General features: G+C 50.7%; 1 protein-coding gene across 4 annotated transcripts in view; it reads right to left on the minus strand.

Moving 5' to 3' along the window:
* The window catches only part of LOC107391526 (nucleosome-remodeling factor subunit BPTF), a 57272-nt gene that overhangs the window by 21226 nt on the left and 19872 nt on the right, over positions 1-16174 (minus strand). For 3 of the 4 annotated variants that reach the window (XM_054744858.2, XM_054744859.2, XM_054744862.2), the window contains exons 15-21: positions 13977-15963; positions 10791-10915; positions 10357-10509; positions 10117-10267; positions 1675-1714; positions 1289-1514; positions 986-1135 (exon numbers count right to left, since the gene is read on the minus strand). In XM_054744858.2, the coding sequence (XP_054600833.1) occupies positions 986-1135; positions 1289-1514; positions 1675-1714; positions 10117-10267; positions 10357-10509; positions 10791-10915; positions 13977-15963 (2832 nt within the window). The remainder of the gene's footprint in view (positions 1-985; positions 1136-1288; positions 1515-1674; positions 1715-10116; positions 10268-10356; positions 10510-10790; positions 10916-13976; positions 15964-16174) is intronic. The other variant, XM_054744861.2, reaches the window with a different exon arrangement.

The following is a 16174-nucleotide window of genomic DNA, read 5'->3' on the forward strand; positions in this document are numbered from 1 at the left end:
CTTTTCTATGAACTGGTTGTTTGAAGAAACCAAGTGAGTGGAGAGGTAAACTTTTATTGAAAAAGACGCAGAAAAAAAAAGAAACGTACTATAGAGGGCTACCTGTCTGGGGAAGCAGACCTCAGGGTAAACTTGTTTTCCTGCCTAACTTCCTTTGGCCATTCCAAAACAAATAGGGCACCAAGCATTCGCGCTGGATAAACACACGTCTATTAAACTGTTACACTCCACCTGAACCTCGATTCTCCTTCATGGTGACTTCAAAAGAAAGAAAAATACCTTTCTGTGTCCCACGATTCCAAATCATTCTCTTCCTTCACTGACTGCAACGTTTTCTCGAAATCAAACAAAATTTCTTCTTATTTTGGTAACTTTCACAATCGCTACATCTCGATTAATCACTCGTTTCTTTCCCACCGTGTTCTGATAAACTGCTGGCCCACACACACACCGTCAACAGCTTCAACCAATCAAGCCCTCGTGATGAATGACTTTAAATGGCTGTTGAACGACATTCAAACAAGACAAACAAATGAAGAAAATGATGGTTTTAGCAAGAGCATAATAAAGATGCAGCACCTGCAAGACTGAAGAGGTGTTTCAAGCAGCACCAATGTTTGCCTAACTTGTTGGGTTTTAGAAAGCTAAAACAAACACAAACACTCTCACTGCGTGTGGTGAAAAGTGCAAAAAGAATGTGTAATTTGTGCCAAACGTGTAGAGCTTTAAATAACCACAACAACACGGTTTAAAGTGAACGGGGACACGTCTTTCCAGAGATCTGGGAACTGAACGGCTCACAATGGTACGCAGGCAACAGGCTGGACCTAATGAGACGTCTGTGACACGTCTTAAATGTCTCAGGTGTGACCCTGAGGCGAAGCAAAGAAAACAAACAGACATGTTTCCTGAGAGGCTCATGAAAGGAGAGAAATGTCCACAGCGACTGAACGCTGGTCACACCATCCACATGAAGCGGTCGCACCTGCGTGAGTCGTTGGCACGTTGACCGTGACGATCTTGCTGTTGGCGGGCAGCGGCAGCTTTGTGGTCACCACCTTTCCACTGGCTGAGGTTCCTGTTATGTGTAACGTGTGCCCACTAGACGTGGCCACGGTGGTCTCTGCACTCGTTCCTAACGACGAAAGCAAACACACAACAAAGCGGTAAAAAAAAACAACACGGCCACCACTGTAAATCCGAAGCGGTCGCTCAAATCTCGTCTGCAACACAACAGAGCTTTTCAGAACTGCAGGTTAATGCGTGAAATCCTCTCTGGTTTGTGCACCTTGTGAACTTTGACCCTGCTGGACCCAGGAAGCAAACGACTGCTGGAAGTTTTTGTTTTGCTGGAATGTGACGGGGGTGCCCATCTTGGTGGACAGCACCACTTTGGCGCTGGGGGTGCCCTGGCCCGATATGGACCCAACGATGACTTTTGGTGTGGCGGCGGACACAACGGGAGTTCCTGCCGGTGTCGCTGTGACTGAGGCGGATTTCTGCTCCAGACGTTTCTGAGACAGGAAACAAAAAGGTTCTCTTAGATATACTAGAATACTGAACACCCGGTAAAAAGAACCTCTGACATTAGTCACTCCTTAAATTTGTAGATTTCTCTAAATCCCACCGACATAAACTATTTATGAATAAAAATGCATTTTGACAGTGACTCACCTTCGCCTGCTCTGCTGCTTGAGCTTTCTCTTTCTCAACTCTGTTGAAAGAAAAAAAACCATTAAGACTTGCAATAATTCAGATAAATTAATTATAAAAAACTGAGCATCAACATAAAGCTGCTTTAAAAACAAAATCACTAAATACGAGTTTGGCACGATCAGATGACGTTTAACTAGAAAACAGCAGTAAATGACACGGCTGTAGGTGTTTGTGTGACTCTGGAGTTTGGCTTGTTGTGAGTCGGTCGCATAACATCCATGAAGATGATGCGCAGCAAACGGCCTCCGTTTCTGAGGATGAATGCGTTTCCGCCGCACATGAAGCATTAAGTTTACACTTCCGTTTTTTACGTGCCACACCCACAGAACGCTCAGCAGTTCAGACAGAGCCAGACAGGAAGTCAAACAGGAGAACAGTGTAAAACATCCGGAACCTTTCAAAATAAAAGCCGCACGGATTTCCAGATGCTTAACTAGGAGAAAAATAAAAGTCAAGACGTGTGAAACCTCCATGGCCGAGGTAAACAGAACCAAAAATGAATCAAAGCTTTTTGGATGCACGCTGTTGTCTACCTCCTTGCTAGTTATCACGTGAACTGCCGAAATCACGCGTGAACCGCTGCGTGGAACGCTTTTGCTGCCGTGTCGCACGTAAAACTCTGTTTAGAGGAAGAGCCGTGCCGCTGAGCTCGTGGGGAAAACATGACTGTTACGTTATGAGTAGGACTGCACGATATTAGGAAAACCTGCGATATTCGATAACAGTGCTTAATATTGCGATATCGATATTACTCACGATAAATGAACAAATACTAAAGTATGCAGTGTTGATGTCGTCTGGCGTGTGACGTCTGCTCTGGGGTTAAAGCAAACAAAAACTAATGCATGAATTCCATTACAACATAACATTTTTATTGCAAAATCACGCAGCTGCACCCGCTACTGTATTAGCAGCTGCACCTGCTACTGTATTAGCAGCTGCACCTGCTACTGTATTAGCAGCTGCACCTGCTGCTGTATTAGCAGCTGCACCTGCTACTGTATTAGCAGCTGCACCTGCTACTGTATTAGCAGCTGCACCTGCTACTGTATTAGCAGCTGCACCCGCTACTGTATTAGCAGCTGCACCTGCTACTGTATTAGCAACTGCACCCGCTACTGTATTAGCAGCTGCACCCGCTACTGTATTAGCAGCTGCACCCGCTACTGTATTAGCAGCTGCACCCGCTACTGTATTAGCAGCTGCACCTGCTACTGTATTAGCAACTGCACCCGCTACTGTATTAGCAGCTGCACCCGCTACTGTATTAGCAGCTGCACCTGCTACTGTATTAGCAGCTGCACCCGCTACTGTGTTAGCAACTGCACCTGCTACTGTATTAGCAGCTGCACCCGCTACTGTATTAGCAGCTGCACCCGCTACTGTATTAGCACCTGCACCCGCTACTGTATTAGCAGCTGCACCTGCTACTGTATTAGCAGCTACACCCGCTACTGTATTAGCAGCTACTGTATTAGCAGCTGCACCCGCTACTGTATTAGCACCTGCACCCGCTACTGTATTAGCAGCTGCACCTGCTACTGTATTAGCACCTGCACCTGCTACTGTATTAGCAGCTGCACCCGCTACTGTATTAGCACCTGCACCCGCTACTGTATTAGCACCTGCACCTGCTACTGTATTAGCAGCTGCACCCGCTACTGTATTAGCAGCTGCACCCGCTACTGTATTAGCAGCTGCACCCGCTACTGTATTAGCAGCTGCACCTGCTACTGTATTAGCAGCTGCACCCGCTACTGTATTAGCAGCTGCACCCGCTACTGTATTAGCAGCTGCACCTGCTACCGTATTAGCAGCTGCACCTGCTAATACAGTAGCAGCTACACCTGCTACTGTATTAGCAGCTGCACCTGCTACTGTATTAGCAGCTGCACCCGCTACTGTATTAGCAGCTGCACCCGCTACTGTATTAGCAGCTGCACCTGCTACCGTATTAGCAGCTGCACCTGCTACTATATTAGCAGCTGCACCTGCTACTGTATTAGCAGCTGCACCTGCTACTGTATTAGCAGCTGCACCTGCTACTGTATTAGCAGCTGCACCTGCTACTGTATTAGCAGCAAAACAACAAACTGCATGCATGCAGTTTCTCAGTGACTTTAAAACATCACCACCACCATAAAACTTTTTCTGATGCTCCAAATACAGAAAAACATCCCTTACCAGGGTTTTTGAATAAATAAAAATATCAGAAAGTAAGTTTAAATGATAAATAATAGTTAACATCACTTAAATGCAACAGCAAATTCTCTCATTGCTACTGAGAATTTTCTCCACTTATGTGTTTATGATATAAGACTGTTGCTGTAACTGGGAAGTGAACTGTGCTGGGCCAAACTAGGAGATTATTAAGATTTTCTGAGGGAAAGAGAAAAACAATTTTCTACCTTTAAGAAGAGGAACTGGCAAAAAAATACATGGAAAATATGCGAAAACGTTTGTTTTTAACCCCAAATTGAACAAGTTTACCTAGATCTTAAAAAGCAGCTCAGATGATGAAACTGCAACTATGATTCTGATAACAAGCTAACAAATTGAACTAGCTCCTCTAAGATAAGCGGCTAGCAGAGCTTCTGACTGACAGTTTATGTGCAGCAGCAAACCAACTATCCTGATTAACCAGGTTATAAAAGCTCATAAATGAAAAATCACTTTGATGTGTGGGGGAACTTTTCCAGGCCCTCTTTAGCAGCTCAGGGTGGGACTGGGAGGAGAGTGCTGCTGTAGCCTTTTAGTTGGAAGCTAACCGGAGCCAGAAACCTCAGCACAAAGTGCGTTCGTTAATCTGAGCCAGCATGATGAACAAGGGAAGCGAGCGGCAGCGGAAAGCGGGGGCGGAGCGGAGATAGTGGAATTTTGGGGATACAGTCTGTGCTGGAGTGGGTGAGCCAGGCGGCGGCACGGCGGCCCAAAGTAAGCGCAGCCCGGGAAGCTCCGCTCGGCAGCACCGTCTCCGACGCTCCGGTGTCGGCGCGCGGAGGAAGTGGTGGTGCCGAAAACAAGAGAGGTTATGTAAGGCTGGCAAACATCTCAACCTTCGGATGGACACAGCCGAGCAGCGCGGGGCAGCTCGTAGGGGGCGGGTGTATTACGTGAACGGACCCATCTGATTGGCCGCATATCAGAAAGGCTACATTTGATTGGTCAAATAATACTGTGGCAAGCTCAGTCACGGAGGAGACAGAGGTTTCTTTGGGAGCACCCGTTTAATCTACACACCTCAGCGCGGACACAGCAACAACAACAAAAAGGCGCGCTCTCACCGGAAAAACAGTCGCCGAGAGAGCGCGTCACCCGTCACCATAGCAACATGACAACAAACACATAACTGCAATAACAGAACAAACCCCGAACAGCCCTGGCCCGCTACACAGCCCCCACCTAAGGGGTCAGTCGTCCCCGACAACCCCATTACCCCACACAAAGTCCTGCAACCGTCCAGGTGCCTTCTTCTGGCGCACCGGCCGGTCTCGACAGGCGGGGGAAAAGTCACTCGGGTCAGAACATGGGGTGCTGCCAGCATCCCCTGCCCCGGTCTCAGCCTGAGCGAGCGGTCGATACGGCGAGAGTCTGTCCTGGTGCAACACCACCAGGCGCCCCGGGCCCGGCATGCGAACACGGTACACCACTTCTGTTAGCCGCTCCACGACCTCCGCCGGCCCTTGCCAGTGACTGCAGAGTTTGGGGGACACTCCTCTCTTGCGAACCGGGCAGTACACCCAAACCCTGTCGCCAGGCGCGAAACCCCTCCCCCGGCACTTAGTGTCGTAGGCTCTTTTCTGTCGCACTCCGGCGCTGGCCTGGGCCTGGCGGGTGTAGTCATGAGCCACCCGCAGCCGCTCCCTTAGCCTCCTGTAGTAGTCCATCTCTGGCCCGCCGTCAATCTCTGGCTCGGGGGGGGACCCAAACACCAGATCCACGGGTGTACGGAGTTCCCGCCCAAACATCAAAGCGGCAGGTGTGCACTGGCTGGACTCCTGAACCGCAGTCCGATACGACCAAAGGACCAGGGGCAGATGTCGGTCCCAATCTCGCTGGTGGCAACCGGTGAGAATGGCGAGCTGGGTGGCCAGCGTACGGTTAAAGCGTTCGACCAAGCCGTCGCTTTGCGGGTGGAGTGGTGTGGTTCTCGTCTTTTCCACCCCCAGCCGCTGACAGATCTCCTTGAAGACCTTCGATTCGAAGTTACGCCCCTGGTCACTGTGGAGCTCGGCCGGGACCCCAAACCGGGTGAACATCTCCTCCACCAGCTTCTCCGCCGTCGTCGACGCACTCTGGTCCGGCACAGCGTAGGCCTCCGGCCACTTTGTGAAATAATCCATGGCCACCAACACGCCCTAGGACGTCCACACCCACTCGCTCCATCGGGGCCCCCACCAGGTACTGTTGAAGAGGGGCAGAGGAGCGCTGAGTTGGGCCTTTCTGTGCCGTGCAGGTGTCACAACAGTGCACATGAAGCTCCACATCCCGTCGACAGCCAGGCCAGTAGAACCGTCCTCTGAGACGGCGGAGAGTTTTGGCATTCCCATAGTGGCCGGCCCCCACCGAGCCGTGGACGAGCTCGAGCACCTGCGACCGCAACGACCGAGGCACCAACAGCTGCAGGAGATCTCTGCCCTGCCCGGGGGCCCGCCATCTCCGGTACAGGAGGCCGTCGTGGGTCTCCAGGTTGTTGTACTGGGAGTAATAGGCCTTCACTTCGGGCTCCTGTCCCGACACCCCCCCCCCAGTCGGGGCGTTGCGCTGCCTCCAGCCAGGCCCCCACCTGCACCAACGTCGCATCAGCCTCCTGTTCCCTCTTCAGCTGCTGTGGGGCCAATGGGAGCCACCCCCCTCCGCTGGCTGTGGCCTGAGCAGCAGCCACACCCAGCGCCTCCTGGACCCGCTCCTCCTGTCGCAGACAGTAGCGGCACTCGACGGCCATGCAGGGCCTTCTGGAGAGGGCATCAGCGTTGCCATGCTGTCGACCTGCCCGATGTTGGATCTCAAAGTCGTAACCCTGAAGGACCTCCAGCCAGCGGGCCACCTGACCCTCTGGGTGTTTGAAGTTCAGGAGCCAAGTCAGAGATGCATGGTCAGTGCGCAGGAGGAACCGGCAGCCATGCAGATATGGCCGGAAGTGCCGCACTGCTAGTACCACGGCCAGCAGCTCCCGCCGGGTCACGCAGTAGTTCCTCTCGGCTCGCCCCAGCGCTCGGCTGAAGTATGCCACCACTTGTTCTCCAGCATCGCCCTGCTGAGAAAGGACCGCCCCAACTCCTACATTGCTAGCGTCAGTGTCCACAATGAAGGGTTGCTGGGCGTCAGGGTAGGCCAGGACTGGGGCTCTGGTGAGGGCCTCCTTCAGCTGTGCGAAAGCCGCAGCGCAGGCATCACTCCAGCCAAATGGCTGGCCCTTGTCGGTTAAGCGGTGGAGGGGGCTGGCTGTTGTTGCGAACCCCTTAATGAACCGACGGTAGTAAGAGGCTAGGCCCAGGAAGCTCCGCAGTTCTTTGACGTTCGAGGGGGTCGGCCAATCCCGGACCGCCGCCACCTTAGCGGGATCGGTGGCGATACCCTGCGCGCTGATTACATGGCCTAAGAATGTAGTCTCTCTCGTCAACAGCCGGCACTTCGCAGGGTTGAGCCGCAGCCCGGCTCGACGGATGGCACCGAAGACCTCGCTCAGGTGGGACAGTGCACTGTCGAAGTCGCCACCATGTACCAACAGGTCATCCAGGTACACAACACAGCGGCTACGAGGGATGTTCACGAGCACCCTCTCCATCAGCCTCTCAAACGTCGCTGGTGCATTGCAGAGCCCAAAGGGCATGACCCTGAACTGCCACAGCCCCTGGCCAATGGTGAATGCAGTCTTAGGCCTTGCTTCGGGGGCTAGCTCCACCTGCCAGTAACCACTGCGCAGGTCGAGGGAGCTGAACCAGCTGGAGCCGCAGACATAATCCAGGGCTTCGTCGATCCGCAGAAGCGGGTATGAGTCCTTCTTGGTGACTGCATTGAGACGGCGAAAGTCCACACAGAACCTCGGGCTGCCATCCTTCTTCCCCACCAGGACCACGGGTGCCGCCCATGGGCTGTTGGACGGCTCGATCACCCCAGCTGCAGCCATCTCACGGATCTTTTCCTCCGCCACCTGCCGTTTTGAGAGGGGCAGCCGGTGCGGGCGTAGACGGATAGGTTGGGCAGAGCCGGTGTCAATAGTGTGCTGGACCAGCCCTGTCTGCCTGCAGTCTTTATCACTGGCAGCAAAGATGTCCACATTCTCATCCAGGAGGCACCTCAACCGCTGGCGCTGATCACCGTTGAGACCCACGCTGCTGCGCTGCCACAGGTCACCAACAGCCTCGGCTGTTTCGGTCGAGGGAGATTTGTTAGGCTGAGGGGCCGGGGTTGCGGTGAGTACAGATGACCCGGACCCACTGGCACCCGAAATCTGCTGAGCGGCAGCTGCCTGACGTCTGTCTCTGGTCCCCCCCCGCTCCCTGCTTTTGCCCGCACTGGAGGGTGAGAGTCTCTGTTCCAAGAGTGAGAGCCCGCTTTGCGGTGTCAACGCAGGCCCCCCAGCGGGTCAGCAGATCAAGGCCGATGATGCACTGGTCTTGAATGTCAGCCAGCCAGAAGTCGTGAATCAGCTCCAGATCCCTCACTCGGATCTGCAACAGTTTCTTCCCCGCATATCAGTTCTCTCCCCCGTCACAGTCATCAGCTGGGTGTCGGTAGGCGTCCAACCCTCCACCAACAACCCGGATGTTCCAGGGAGCACGCCAGGTCGTATCAGGGAGATGGTAGACCCCGTGTCCACCAGGGCCTGGCATGGCTGGCCCTCAATGCAGCAGCTCAGGTAGAGTCCCTTGAGGTGCCCAACCCGGCCCACCACTGTGCATCGTCCTTGGAGGGGGGCAGGAAGCTGGGGCGGTGGTCCCCTCACTACACCGCTCCCACCCCGTTTCCCGGAGTCCCTGGAGTTCTGACCGATGGGGCAGGTGCCGGGCAGTCTCGCGCCACGTGGCCAGGCTCATCGCACCGGTAACAGCGGTCAGTGGACGACGAGGACGCCTCCGAGGCACCGAGGGCCGCAGCTGACATATCTCTGCGACCGCCCCCTCCTCGTCGCAGTCTGCGGCTCTGATTTGAGGGTAGCTTGGGGAGGGCACCTGCTGGTGGGGTGGAGAGGCGAGCACCAGCTCAGCCCTTTCAGCCTGGAGGAGCGCCTCACTGAGAGTCTGAGGCATGGCCAGGCGGACGTGTAGGCGCAGTCGCTCTGGGAAAAGTCCTCGCAGGAAAGCATGCAGGCTAAGCTCCTCCCGGGCTGCTGCTGGGAACTCTGGGTAGCCACGACGGGCATACAGCAACACATCCGCTGCAAAGGTGCCCAGGCTCTCCCCCGGCCTACGGCTCCGGTTGGTCAGCTGCTCCCTGCTCTGATCAGTGGAGTGCCGCTGCCCAAATCGTCTCTCGAGTGCTGTGGTGAGGGCCTGGAGCTCATGCTGCTCTGACGCGGCTAGGTCGAGGAGTACCTGCAGTGCATCTCCTTCCAATGCTAGCGCTAGGTGTGTAGCAGCCTCGCCGTCACTCCAGCCATTATGTCTCGCGGCTAGCCGTACTTGTGAGAGGTAGGGCTCTAGCGGGGTTAACCCGTTATACTTCGGTACTTTAGCTGGCGTTGCAGGCACCACTGCTCGCTGTCGGGGGCCCGGTGTGTCGGCCGACGGAGGCAGCCCATCACGCATTGCCCTAGCGTCGGTCGCGACGGGCCGCCGTCTCGGTGCGCTCGCGCCATCGGGACCCACCGGGGAGCTTACACGGCCGCTCATGTCTTCTCTCTTCAATCGCCAGCTTTCCAGACGGGTAATGTTTTCCTCAATCGCTTGCTCCAGCCTCCGAATGTCTCTCTCCATTACGGCGAGGGTGAGTATCCCACTTCTGACACCAATGTGGCAAGCTCAGTCACGGAGGAGACAGAGGTTTCTTTGGGAGCACCCGTTTAATCTACACACCTCAGCGCGGACACAGCAACAACAACAAAAAGGCGCGCTCTCACCGGAAAAACAGTCGCCGAGAGAGCGCGTCACCCGTCACCATAGCAACATGACAACAAACACATAACTGCAATAACAGAACAAACCCCGAACAGCCCTGGCCCGCTACAATACTTTCGCGTAAAAAACAGAGCTGGTTTACAAAAAGTTGATGTATGACACGGATGGAAATGTTTGAACCAAACATTTATCGCCGTTTTTGACGTGCTTTGAAATGGGCCTATCGCACTTCCTGTTATCGCGATGACGATAATTTTTCGATATATTGTGCATCCCTAGTTATGAGCCACCTAAGAATCTGTTGGAAGCCCAGGTCACATGTTTCCTGAGGACCGCTGACCTTTCTGAGAAGGCTCGTATCTCCCAGAGGTCCAGCTCCTCTTCAGGAACCCACGTCTCAATCACCACTGGACCCGTCTGTTTGGCGGGCTCCGGCTTCTTGGGGCGCAAGGCGCTAGAGCGTAGGCCTTTCCTCTGAGGAGTGTGTGTTTCTGGAACAATAGATATTTAAAAAATCTTAAACACAACAAAGCAACCTGGAAGGAGATCTTTATCTCAAAGACAAAACTAGCATTTCTACCTTTTGGCGTCTCAGGAACTCCCAGGGGGCAGATGATTTTGCGGATGCAGTATTCCGAGCGAATGCCGTAGGGTCCCACATCGCGCCGCTTTATGATCTCGGTGGTGGTGATTTCAGTGTCGGATGTTTCTGTGGCAATGAGTGGGGATAGGGCTGGGTTGGTACGGTGGTGAGGATGAGACCGCCAGAAAAAATATGGAGGAAATGCACTCCAACTTAGGAAAAGTGAGAAGCAGTCACTTCGCTCGGATTTACTTTGTGGGTCAAAACAGACGTAAGGAGGTAAAACAAAACATATGTAACAACTCTTTAGATGGTCACGTTGGGAAAAAGCATCAGATGCATCTGATGTTGAATATAAGTTAAAATAAAGCACATATTACAGTTGATACGTTTACAGGTTTTTCAGGACTGTTTACTGGACGGGTTGGTACCTGTACGCGTGGTGCCAACAGCAGCAGAAGGTTTCACGGCCATGTCGTCCCACCTCAGGCAGGCCCACAGGAGCCTCAGCATGATGCTCACTCCAGCCAGGGACTTGACCGTTTGCAGCCGGTACCTGGATGTCACGCCCAGAGGAAGTATTAGTCATAAACAAGTAAACATTTCCAGATCCCCACATAACCGGTGTAATAGTTTCTGCTGTTCATCGTTGTTGTAATTGCTCAAGAGTTACAGAAAACTAATTATGACACAATGACGGTACAGGAAAAGGCAGATGAAAACACACGGCTGTCCTTTTATGAGCGTTTCCAGTGGTTTTTGTTGAAAATAAACCATTTCACGCACCAGTCTGGGTGTGCAGACAATATGAAATTAAACTGTTTTATTTGCTTATGTTTGAATTTACAGTGACAGGAGGCCATTTGTAGAGTGAATAATTAAAAAAAGAATATTTTCTGTTTGAACCATAAAAGCCAGGAATGCTTTCAGATGATGACTTTGGCTCTGAAACATGGCTAGCACATCCCAAACATCGACAGAAACATTGTTACGACAAGGCTGTGACTGTGTGTGTGTGTGTGTGTGTGTGTGTGTGTGTGTGTGTGTGTGTGTGTGTGTGTGTGTGTGTGTGTGTGTGTGTGTGTGTGTGTGTGTGTGTGTGTGTGTGTGTGTGTGTGTGTGTGTGTGTGTGTGTGTTAGGAGATATTCACTTTTCCATGTTTAACCACAGATGGAAAAATGTGCACAGGCTGCAGGGCTTGGTCAGTACATAAAGTGAACATCATGACACCTCTCTGACCACCAGATGATTCATGTCTGCTGGGACTTGGAGATCTGGCCTAAATAAAAAAAAAATGCAGAGGTTCCAGAGTGACACCAGACTGAGGAGCTGTAGCGTCACCCAGAGCCAAAACCACAAACGGCACTCGGCGAGGAGAGACGTGATCGATAATCAACTCAGGATGAGTGACTCTGACAAAGAAACTCTTCCCAACGTTCTCATAAATGTTTGTTAGATTTTAACTGATGAGTCTCAAAACAAGAGTTTGTTTAAAAGAGCCTGCATGCTTGGTTTCAGAAGCATTTTGCAAATACTAAATAACAGGAGTGTGTTGGCAAGAATCTGGTGAGCGATGCATCACAATACAGGAGAGACAAGACTAAAAGCCAGATGATATTTGCTATTTTAAAGCTGAATTTAATTAGAAAACTCTTTATTAAAAATTGCTGCCAGCTAGCAGTCGGAGTACACTCGATGTTTGAATGTAAATTCTCAGTAAAAGAGATAAACTGTGTTTGAAGGTGTAGTTGACTGAAAAAACACTTTTAATGATGATTTCTGATCATAATCGGTCACAGAGTTTTTCATGCAGACGTGAAAACAGTCTCAAACACCAATCTCCTGCATTAGCCTCTGGTAGAAGATAGATGGTGAAATGTAAGGATTACAAAATCCTCACACTGTGATGTCACACTATAAGTTAGCATTCACGGCCTCGCCCTTCTTGGCTTTTTGCAGAGAGGAGAGCGCGGAGAGTGTGTTGATGATAGTGATTTTGCAATAGGGCTGCTCAATTAATCGAATTTTAATCCCAATTACGATCCGAGTTTTGAACGATTATAAAAACAAAACAAGCCGATTATTTGCTCCTCCCACTTGAGCTGCCTGAGTTGCAAATGAAGCGCTCCTCCCTTGTTGCCAACTTGGCGACTTTGACGCTATTTCCAACAGCTTTTCAGACCCCCTTCTTGACTTTTTAAATCTTAAAAGTACCTAGCGAACACCTCAGAATCATCTCTGGTAACCCTTAGCTACTTTCTGGATAACTGTCGTTGACATTTCCTGCAGGTTAGCTAAACACTCCGTCTGCGCTCCGGACCGTTCTTCAGGACATTAGGAAAGGGAATGACGTAGTGATGTGTCAGTCGCTAAAGAAACGGCTCTCAGAGCCGGCTCCCTGTTGGATTAACCAGAGTGAGTACCTGCGGGCTCCTGAGCCGCTAAAAAGGCTAAATGTGCGGCGCGCTAAACACACGTGCAGCTTGCCCCGATTGCTGTGAGACCGGGTTTGGGGGGTGGGGGGTGCAGCTGTGGTTGGGACAATTATTACATTAACTGATGGACTTGTAAATAAATAGTTTATAAATAAGGTAGAAATAAGTTCGTCACACTGATAAATAATAACTAATCTCTCTGAGGACACGGTGCTAGTGCACGCTCCTACAGCACCTTGACACGACTAAATAAATGTTATGCAACATTTTGTGAACATCAATTTATTTGCATTTATTTGTTAGAAAAGGCCTGCTGTATAATTCTTGCTGTCAGTATTTGCAAGATATTGGTATTTGGGTCTGTACTGGTTAGGCTTAAATGAGTTAAACCAAGGTCTATAGCCCTTGGGTCATAGCTATAAGTATATTGGTCTTTTTATACTGGGAATCAGGAGTTATTTTAGTGATCATCTTGTTTCTTATTTATTTTTGTCCTGATTGATCCCTGAGCAATTTTATGACTGAATAAAAACAAATAAAATCAACATAAATTGAAAAATCGTCTTAAATAATCGAGATCTCAATTTCAGTCACAATAATCGTGATTATTATTTTTGCCATAATCGAGCAGCCCTACTTTGCAACAAGGCAGAACGGGTTGTCAGCCAATCAGAAGCAAGGTGTGTGGATATCCTTAATAATAATGTGCAATCCCCCCCCCCATCCCCCCCCCCCCCCCCCCCCCGCCCCGGCAAACCTCTGCACCTCACAGGAGCATCATGGCTTTTTTTAAAAAATGATTCATAAGGCATTGAATTACACTAGAGAACACTGCAAATGTAACGAATACACGACTAAACCACACCTTTAAACATCGACTCAGTATCACACCACAAAAGATCAAAATATTTCCGTAGATCGATATTTTCTTACATCCCTACTAAATAATAACAAGCCGTTACAAAATCTAAGGCCAAATTACATTTAAAAATATGTCAGCCTTTGCATTTCCCTTTCAAATATCCCAGTTTCAAAACTGCAAATTAATTGTTACTTTTATGGTCTTGAGAACAAACCTTTCTGATTCACTGTACAGAGCACAGAGATCAGGATGGAACAGGGTAATTCAGTGAAATTATGCTTTGGCCAATGGTGATGGGTAAAAGAATGAGCGACGTTACCTCCAAGTGATGCCGAATGTGGGTCTAGGTGACGGATAAGGCCAGATATCCTGAGCCGGCTTGGCGTTGTAACTGAAAACGGGAACCTCGCGGAATCCGCCCCGCCTCGCCAACACCTTCAAGTCATCATGGGGCAGAACAAAGATACTCCTCCGGCTGCTCTTGGTGACAAACTTGCGGTAAGAAGGAAGCGCCGTATCTGAGCGCATTTTCTTCATGCGGGAGAATTTGAGAAGTCTCACGCAGCCCTTCGTTGATGAACATTCTTCCTGGCTCCCAGCGACAGAGGAGATGGTAGTTTTCCCCCGGGTGTCAGTCGCAGACTCCAGGAAGCAGGCTGATTGTGTCGTTCTCTGTTCCCGCGTCACTAACCCACTCTGGCTGTCCAAAGGACCATCGAGTCCAGAGGAACAAATTTTGGTCACTGTTGTTTTGGTCATAGTAGAGAGCGTAGAGACGGCGCTGGCCTCCATTGACGCCACGGGCGACGTAGACTCGCTGGATGCTTTCAGCGGCACTTTGGAAATCTTCATCTCAGTGGAGACGACGGTTGTGGTGGAGGTTGAGGTTACCTGGGTGACGATGGTCCGAAATGGCTCCGTCGAACCACTGTTGCTGTTTTCGTCGTTAAAGTCGTCGCTCAGGCTGGACTCCTCTGCTGAAGGAACAGGAGAAGGAGCCATTCGTATGATCTTAACCACAGGCACGGACTTGGGCTTCATGGTGTTAAAAGCTGAGGAGTTGTGGTTCTGCAGAATGCACCGAGCTCCAACTGGGTCTGTCTCGAGCTTCGTCATTTTAGTCGAAGGCTCATAATCCTGGTCCAACATCGTTACCTTTCCTTCTACGTCAGAATCCAAAGACGGCTCCTTAACGGCTACGATGTCATTTACAGGAGCCGAGTCTCCATTCACAAACGGCTTTTGCTGCGAGCCGTCTTTCAGCGAGACGGCCATCTTTGGTTCCTCAGCTTTACCGATGTTGTTCAGCTGCGGCTGAGGCCTGTCAGTGAGCACGCCGTTATTTAAACTCAAAACGCGTTCACTTTCCAAGCCATCGTTACCATTTACCTGAGGCAGAGGGGAAACTGGCTTGGAAGTGCCCTCAGAGACGGTCCCATTGTATCCAAAGTCCTGTGTGCTTACTTGGTTCTGCTCTGGTCCTAAGCCATTTCCCTCTGAGCCAGAAAGCCCAGAGCTCACAGTTTCTGGGTTTTTCTCAACAGGTTTAAAGTGAAACGTGTTTTCACCGATTTTCTGAACACTACAGTGTGTTTTTACAAAGTCAGACCCTGCATTTCCAGCACGTTCAGCCCTGGTTACATTTGATGTAACAGAAGCTATAAGTTGCTTTAAAGAGCTTCCAACCTCCGCAGATTCTGACTTGCTCACATCAGACAGCCTGACGGCCTCTTGATCTAAACCTTCTGAACTGGTTTCCTTGAGCCGTGTAGTCCTTTCCTCCAGTTCTTGGTGCATCGAGGTGGTTTGATCAAGAGGCAAACCTGAGTTTTCACCTGCGCCTGTATTGCAACTGCCTGTGGGTGTTGAGTCTGAAACAGGGGGAGGAGGAGCCTTAGGGAGTCTAACTGTGTTTCCTCCCGCCTCGTCTGACTCTGGAGGTGGTGCGTAAGGAGTTTCCTCCACCTTCACAGCTCCTTCCAGCGTGAGCTGTGTCCGTGCGAGAGCGTGGGGCCTGAGCGGCGACCGCGGCCGGACTGGAGTGCTCAGAGCAGGAACCAAGGATGAAACTGCTGGAGATCCCGGAGGTTTGGATGCAGAAAGCTGCTGTCTTCGACCCTCTTCGATTAGTTGCTGCTTCACTCTGCGCTCCAGCAGGCCGTCCAGCTTGGAGGTCTTCACCTTTCTCTTGTAGGCGATACGGGTAAGGAACCCCTTGCTGACATCAACGACGTCGTAGTTGAACGGTCGCTGAGAAGCATCCTCCTCCTCCTTTAGAGTTGCCTTATCCTGCTTCGGAGCAAACGCTGCAGAAAATTAACAAAACAAATTTAGACTCATTCACGTCAAATTGGGACAGTTTGTTTATCGCTGCTGCTTTTTTAAATTACACAAGTTTTTATTAGCATGAACGTAAACCCTTTTGCATTATTGCCTTATTGAGTTTATAGGGACCCACAATCATGCAAAATAATGTATAATATGCATTTTGATTATTCAGCGTAGAGAATAAGCTAA

The sequence above is a fragment of the Nothobranchius furzeri genome, chromosome 4, assembly GCF_043380555.1.
Source record: "Nothobranchius furzeri strain GRZ-AD chromosome 4, NfurGRZ-RIMD1, whole genome shotgun sequence".
Taxonomy (NCBI): domain Eukaryota; kingdom Metazoa; phylum Chordata; class Actinopteri; order Cyprinodontiformes; family Nothobranchiidae; genus Nothobranchius; species Nothobranchius furzeri.